The sequence below is a fragment of the Aplysia californica genome, unplaced genomic scaffold (genome assembly GCF_000002075.1).
Source record: "Aplysia californica isolate F4 #8 unplaced genomic scaffold, AplCal3.0 scaffold00523, whole genome shotgun sequence".
In the NCBI taxonomy this organism is placed as follows: domain Eukaryota; kingdom Metazoa; phylum Mollusca; class Gastropoda; order Aplysiida; family Aplysiidae; genus Aplysia; species Aplysia californica.
In genome coordinates this window covers 338,014-346,385 of record NW_004797793.1, presented here as the reverse complement: position 1 = coordinate 346,385, position 8,372 = coordinate 338,014, and the positions used below count along the sequence as shown (strand labels likewise).

The window sequence follows — 8,372 nt, the reverse complement described above, 5'->3', positions numbered from 1 at the left end:
CAGGCAGCGCTAGACTACCGACGAGGCGGCGAGACCTGTGGTACCTGGATGCGTACTGTCAAACTCGGATATGGTCGCTTTTAAGGACAAGCGGGCTATCCTAGATTTCGGGGGTTTCCAGAAATCTTGATCCACCCCAAAAGTGGGCATTGCCCTACCTATAGAAGTTTGGTTTCATTGGTGTGTATATTTGTTTGGTTATATAGAAAACTCCCCTTGTCTTTTAAAGAATCTGATCAAGGGGCAAAAACTTTACCGTCGATTTTCTCAAAATAGCACTTTTTCGGGATAGCCCCCCTTGTGCCTAAAAGCGACCATATTATAACAGGGCAGACGAGACCGACCGTAGTTTGCCCCTGTTATATGCGAGTTGAGACAAATTTGTAATAATTTGAAAGCAAGTTCACGTGCTGCAAGATTACTGTTTCCGAGTCTGCGCAAATTGACCCCTGTTATAGACTGGTTCACATTACTTACACTACATATAAAATACAACTACCCCAGGATTTAATTTATCACTGTGGGTGGTTGGCGGGTGCTCTGGTGTGGTTTGCTTCTTCTTTCTTATCTATCGTCCTGATCTCCCCTTCTTCTTTTAATGTTTGTTACTCTCTTGTAACACCTCTATTCTTCTGGCGCTCATATGACCTAATGCAGTTGCGAGTGCCGTAAAACCTCTATAAAACTAAACTGATTTATCACTGTTATATCCAAGTCTGCGCAAACTGAACCCTGTTTTTTGGCACTTGTATGACCTGATTGTGTTGCAAGTGCCGTAAAACTCTTACTAAAACTAAACTAAAAGAACCCTGTTTTTATAGACTGGTTCATATTACAGTACTTACACTTATATAGAAAAAAACCCACAACAACCCCGGGATTTGATTTATCACTGTTATATCCAAGTTCCTGTAATAACAGAGATGCTGTTGTAAATGTTGCTGGACTGTGGTAGGGTAGGGTGGGAGGTCATGGTGTGTGCCGGCGCTCGCTTTGGGGACGAAGTTTGGAGAGAGAGAGAGAGAGGGAGGGAGGGAGGGAGGGAGGGAGACGTTGGTTTGCAAGCTGAAGGGAATTTGGTCCAAGGAGGAAGAGATATAAATTTGTTCCCCTTTTGCTGATGGTTTTAGGATGCTCTAGTGTGATCATCATCATCATCATCATCATCATCATCATCATCATCATCATCATCATTATGGATCACAAACGAACCACCACTTTCCTCTTTTCCCTATCCTGGCCTCTTGATGGTATTCCATGGTTTCCCACTTTTCTGTAGATCTATTTCTGTGACTTTTCTCCAGGTTCCTGCCTGTGGTCTTCCCCTTGATGTTTTACCCAGTGAGTTCCAGTCCTACACTTTCTTTGATTGCAGCTGCCTGATGTCCTGAGAGTAGTCCAGTCTTTGCCACCGCCTTCTTTCCACTTTATCCTGATGTGATCAACTCCTTTTTTAATCAAAATTCTATCGTCTGAATAAGATCTCTTCTCTTTCTTTTCAAAGTATATTACCGTCCTTGTTATCTTCGGTGTTTGACCCATTTGTGTCGCAAGGGACTGAAGACTTATGTACTGTGGGTGGTTGGCGGGTGCTCTGGTGTGGTTTGCTTCTTCTTTCCTATCAAACATCTATCGTCCATATCTCGCCTTCTTCTTTTTTATGTTTGTTACTCTCTTGTAACACCTCTAATCTTCTGGCGCTCATATGACCTTATGCTGTTGTGAGTGCTGTAAAACGTCTACTAAAACTAAAACTAAACTTATACACTAAAACATCCTGTCTCTTACTACAGATGACAGAAGTGCACCTCCCGTAAGTAGACGTACGACTCGTGGAAGAGGAGCGCCAAGATGCCTCCGAGCTCCAGGGAATTATGGGAGCACCATTTGAAACACTTGTATTACTCTCCTTCTAATCTTCGGTGCTTTTATGACCTGTTTATGTCGTCAGGGACTGAAAACTTATATATGTATATACTAAAACATCCTGTCTCTTACAACAGATGACAGAAGTGCACCTCCCGTAATTAGACAGACGACTCGCGGAGGAGCAGCGCCAAGATGCCCCCGAGCTCCGGGGAATTATGGGAGCACCATTTGATGCCCCAGCAGGTGACGGTGGACTGCCTGCTGCCGACCGGCGTGATCGTGCCCATCCTGTGTGGCCGAGACTCCACCCTGGAGACCATCAAGAAAGACCTATGGCTGGTGAGTCCACAGCGTCTTGTTGTGTGCTAGTCTTTGCTGACAAAACGCCTTTTTTTCCCTCGGAGCAGTTTCGAGAAACAGTTTTTTTTGTCAATGTAACCTTTGAAAATAGAGTCATTCGGAAATTTTAATTCTAACTTATTAAAGTTTAAAACTAGTTATAGTCTCAATTTGATTTTTTCTTTCAAGTTGGGTAACTGATAAGGCTTTAGTTTTAGCAAATAAAAACTTTTGGCACCAAAATGAAAAAAGGTGTTTTGTCAGCTTACGGCAGTGTTGTGCTAGTCTTTGCTGACACTTTGTTGGACTTGACTTCTCTCTTGACTCGGTCCTCCCTCTTGTGTCTTCTCGACTTGATTTGACTTGACTTGACTCGGTCCTTCCTCTTGTATCTTCTCGACTCCACTTGACTTGACTTGACTTGACTTAGTCCTCCGTCTTGTGTCTTCTCGACTCCACTTGACTTGACTTGACTTGACTCGGTCCTCCCTCTTGTGTCTTCTCGACTCCATTCCACTAGACTTGACTTAGTCCTTCCTCTTGTATCTAATGTAACTCGACCCCACTCAGCTCGGTCCTTTTTCTTGTATCTTCTCGAATCCATTTGATTTGATGTAACTCGACTCCGCTCATCTCTGTCCTTCCTCTTGTATCTTCTCGACTCCGTTTGACTTGATTTAACTTGACTCCACTCGACTCAGTCCTTCCTGTTGTTTTTTGACTTAACTCCACTCGACTTGACTCAGCTTGACTCGGCCCAGTCTCCCCTAAACAATGTCCCCCTGTGTCAGTTGCGCAAGATCCAGGCGACAACTTAATTTCAGTGGAAAATCCTTTTTTTTTTTTGTTTGATTATCCCAGGAAGCGAAAAAGTATCCGTTGTTCAAGAAGTTGATGGAGCCAGAGTCGTACATCTTCCTGGCCATCACGCAAGACGCGATGCGGGAGGAGTTTTACGATGAGACTCGACGGCTGTGCGACCTTCGACTCTTCCAGCCCATCCTAAAGGTCATGGAGCCCAAGGGTAACCGCAAGGAGAAAATGCTCAACTACGAGATTGGTACGTGTAACTGTGAATGTTTAAAAAAATGTAGTCTAGGTGTTTTTTTTTCTTTTGCGCCCCCTTTGACACAGTTTAGATAAATTAGGAGGCAGGCTTACGACTTTGCCGGTCAGGGCCAATCCAGGCTGAGAGGAATTCATGCAACATCCCAGCAGACAAAAAGAATTTGTTTTTTTTCCATCCAGGTTATCCATGTACTCTTGGTTCCCCTCTCTCATCACTTTACTATGATATGGTCGCTTTTAAACACAAGGAGGCTATCCCGATAAATGCTGGTTTGAGAAAATCGAAGTTAAAGTTTTTGGATCCTTATTCAGTCTCTTTATAAGACCTGGAGAGTTTTCTCTATAAACAAACAAATATACTCACCATGGAAACCAGACTTCTTCTATAGGTAGGGAAATGCCCACTTTTGGTGTAGGTCAAGATTTCTGGAAACCCCCGGAATCTGGGTTAGCCCGCTTGTCGTTAAAAGTGACCATATGCTGTCTTTTATTTCATCCTGAACAGTGCTGAAAGAATTTTCAATTTTTTAATTTACTCTTTTTGAGCAATGAATGCTCAAGATTTGAAAACGTACACATTAAGTTCTAGTCTGAATATATTTTAACAAGGAAAGGTAAACAAATTTTAACATGCGAGTGATCCATGTTTACCACAGCATGCAAATATGTCAGGCTCACTGATGATTGGTAAAAAATGTTTTTTCCTTTAAAAAAAAAAATAGATTCTTAGTTTCTAATCCACCAAAATGCCAAAATACGTTTTTACGAAATAATAATTTTTTTCTTTATTTTTGATGGTGTTTCGATTAAATTGTTTGCTCTATGTTTTTTCTGCACAGGCATGCTCATTGGTGTCCCTGTCAATGAATTCAATGAAAACAAAGACTTGGAAGTGATCACTTTCCGACGTAATATCCTTAAGGTAAGGGCAGATGATGGGCCAGGCCAGCAACTGAACGTGTGCCTTTCTCTCGTTATTTTGCAATTGGTTCCAGATTTATCGTTATATGATGACCCATATATATATAAATCACCCTACCACAATATGTCGAAGGCCCTGGAAGTTGTCTCACTAACAAGGCACTACCCAATGTCCGGACCGGATGCGGGAACAATTTTTTACTAGATTTATGATGATTTAATCTTATTTGTAGTTTAACTTTGCTGAGGTAGAAACACTTCAGGGCATTATTGTTCCCTCTCTTTCAGATCCTTTAAAAAAATTATTAGTAAAGGGAAGGGATTGCTATTCATAAAGCGAATTATTATTATTATTCAATTATAATAATAATAATAATAATAATAATAATTATTATAATAATATTATTGTTATTATTATTATTTTAAAAGATTTTTCACCTCAATTTTACTTTCCTCCAGGTCTGCCTTGTGACTGAATTGGGGGCAGTGAGAATTACAAGAACATTTTGTCTAAAATGTAGCTTTTCAATTATAAATATTGTACAAATTTTTTCATTTGTGGCATGTTTACTATCTTTTCCTTATAATAAGTTATAAATCTTTTTTCATTTTATGTCATTCTTTGGATTTCTCAGTAAAGTAATGTAGTAATGAGATAAATTATAAATGAAAAAACGCAAGTGCCGTAAAATACTTACTAAAACTAACTCTGTGTTGTTGTTTTGATGCTTTCTGCCTGCACAGTCTTGCAAAGATGTCGTCGACCAAAGAGATGTCGGAGGTGACCACACCAGGGCCCTGTACGCCTACCCTCCGGACATCGAGTCGTCTGAGGAGCTCCCGCAACATTTGATGGAGAAGCTCAGCACTTTCACCTATGGTAGGTTTTTGTTTTAGTAGAGGCTTTTACGGCGCTCGCAACTGCATAAGGTCATATGAGCGCCACGTGGTGGATGTCAACAGAGAAGTCGTTACAGGGAATCAGACTTTCTCTGCTCACTGCTGACCTCTCTAGTTCAACAGTACAGTCTGCTTCAACTATCAAGGCACCATGCATATAGCGGGTCTCAAGAGTGTGACAAACATACAAAAGAAGTAGAGGAAAATGAAGATAGTAAGGATTAAGAAAGAAAAAGCAGTAGTTCCCTGTTGCACTTCAGGCAGTTATGAGCATGACATTGATGAATCAGCCCATTTGCAATTACAATTCTACTGTGCAGAAGATCTCGAGATGTTTATGTCCCCCCTTTGGGAATGACCTAAAGACACTTCAGTCCGTAGCACCGCCCCGGGGGGTAATGGTAGGTTTCTCCTTCAGCACTTTCACTTATCGCAACCTCAGTGCTTTCTTGTTGTATCTCCATTTTTAATAACAGTGAAAACAGTTCAAAACAAAGAGTGAGCTTAAGAAGAAGTCACATTTTCACTGTTTAAAAAATGGAGATGCGACAAGAAAGCACTGAGGTCGCGTTATGGTAGGTTTCTCCGTGGTAGGTTTCTCCGTGGTAGGTTTCTCCGTTTGCACTTTCACTGAAGGTAGGTTTCTCCTTTATTACACCAGTTATTATTATTACTATTATTATTACTATTATTATTATTATTATTATTATTACTATTATTATTATTATTATTATTATTATTATTATTATTATTAATATTACTATTATTATTATTATTATTATTATTATTATTATTATTATCATTATCATTATCATTATTATTATTATTACTATTATTATTATTATTATTATTATTATGAATATTATTATTATTATTATTATTATTATTATTACTATTATTATTATTATTATTACTATTATTATTATTATTATTATTATTATTATTATTATTACTATTATTATTATTATTATTATTATTATTATTATCCTTATTATTATTATTATTACTATTATTATTATTATTATTATTATTACTATTATTATTATTATTATTATTATTATTATTACTATAATAATAATAATAATAATAATAATTATTATTATTATTACTATTACTATTATTATTATTATTATTATTATTACTATTATTATTATTATTATTATTATTATTAACCCAGCAGACTCCAGGAAATGACGCAGAAACATTCTTAGCTTTCCAGAAATCATGTAGTGCATGCTGAGGTTTACACATGCTGATACCATAACGAACAAACAAGATCTTTCACTATATATATAGCCGGGTACTCGTTCCCACCTGGGTGAAGTGAGGATAATTGTGTCCTCATTTGCATTTGCGTCAAGGTAAACAGAAATTGTGAGGCATCATGGTGACATCAGGCCCTCTTCAAAATAAGGAAATTGAAGAAACTTGTTTTTTTTTTTTTCACGGGGTTGGTAATTTTTATTGAATTTTTTTTTTGACTCAGCATCTTTTACCTTCATTTGAAAACATATATCTGTGTGGATTTTACTGAAAAATGCTGATTGAAGGCAACAATAATGTGAATTTTTAGTTTCTAAGGACTTTCAAGCTATGGATATCGCCAAACTTTGACGGCCATTTTCTCGCTAACTTTTCCTCTGAAACCCCAGGGACCCGCAACCCTCCTCACTACTCTTCAGTCGTAAAAATTCTCGACTTTTATTCAAGATAAATGGGTATTTTTTCCATCAAAATCAAGGCATGTGACTCTTCTTTAAGTTAGATCATACCAATAATTCCTCATGCCCCAACTTTGACGGGCGCCTGATTTCATCGCGTGTGGTTACAACTCAAGTGTATTACAATATCGTCCTCAGAGCACTCAGTCATCATCTGCGTGTGGGTGGTGTCCGACGACAACAACCGAGTCAAGTACACGGTCAAGGTCGCCCCGACGGCCTACCCGAGTGACGTGATCGCTGAGACCATCCGGCGGCGCAGTCGCTTCATGAACATGAGCCGCGAGCACGCGGAGCGCTGCATCGAGGAGTACCGCCACATGTACGTGCTCAAAGTGTGCGGCTGCGACCAGTTCCTGTTGGCCGAGTGCCCTGTCAGCCAGTACAAGGTGAGAGGAGTGAGACATACATTGGTGCTCACATGGGTCTCAATATTCTGTTATTTAGCGGATTTCCGCTTCCTCCATTTCCTCCGCTTAACCCCGCTGCTGGGAGGGGAGGCACCTCCCAGTAATGTGCCACCACTTTCTTTCTGTACATAATCAAGATTGTAAATAATATTTGGTAAGTGACTGTTTTACTTGATATTATCTTCCAAACCAACAAATTGCTCTGAAATAACCTTGCTTTGATAATTTGGTGTTTTTATATTCAGCATTCTAGGGTTAAACAGTATATAATGGGTGCCTCGCGAAAATGGTCTTCTGTCGCGATCACGCGGAAAGTTCCTCCTTTTTTTAAAATTCTGAGTTGAGACCCATGTACACGTCGCTGCCCCTAGAATTACTACAAAGTTCTCTATCTGGTCACTTCCTATTTTTGAGTAATTTGACGTTACCGTTTCCCTCGAATTACAAAGGTTTATATCTGCTCACTTTCTAGTTTTGAGTAATTTGACGTAAAAAATTTTAAGTACCCACTAGTTTCGAGAAATTTTATGTGAAAAGTTTTGAGTACAATAATTTATTAGTTTGTGATTGACAATATATTATTATTATTATTATAATTATTGAGACCAGATTCAGATTTTTCACCATTTTATTTTGGCTGTCGTTCCCCAGTACATTCGCCAGTGCCTGGCCAAAGAGATCATCCCACAGCTTATGCTACACACAAAGGAGAGTGTGTATGCCACATTGCCCGAGATCAACTTCTTTTGGCCATCGTACATGCAAAGAGGTAAAGTTTTCTTTTTCTTTAAAAAAAAAAATTCCAGGATTATAGATGTAAGTCATTGATCTGAGAGCAGTGATGATTTTAGATATAATGGTGGTGATGAGTGATGATGTGGGATTGCGTTTAAGTAATGTTAGCATTAGTCCTATCTTCCTCTGCTCCAATGAGTCACGAGGGACGTGGTTGGGCTCCCTCTATCCCGTTCCCTACTGGAACAGAGAGGTAAAGTTTTCAGGTGACAGGCAGGTTCCTCCCTGTGTAATTGTGACAGAAGTAATGTTTCTCTAATCTTCAGCACTTCTATGGCCTTATTGTGTTGCAAGTGCTGTCAAACTCTTACAGAAGAAAAACAAAAAAAACAATGTTTCCCTCCTGCCC

At 39.0% G+C, this 8,372-nt stretch overlaps 1 protein-coding gene across 1 annotated transcript in view; it reads left to right on the top strand.

The window, feature by feature from the left end:
• The window catches only part of LOC101850667 (phosphatidylinositol 4,5-bisphosphate 3-kinase catalytic subunit alpha isoform), a gene marked incomplete in the record, with an annotated part of 46,188 nt that overhangs the window by 7,895 nt on the left and 29,921 nt on the right, over positions 1-8,372 (top strand). Inside the window, 6 exon segments of the mRNA XM_013086940.2 lie at positions 2,004-2,208; positions 3,070-3,268; positions 4,116-4,198; positions 4,942-5,077; positions 6,957-7,207; positions 7,880-7,997. Of these exon segments, the coding sequence (XP_012942394.1) occupies positions 2,062-2,208; positions 3,070-3,268; positions 4,116-4,198; positions 4,942-5,077; positions 6,957-7,207; positions 7,880-7,997 (934 nt within the window).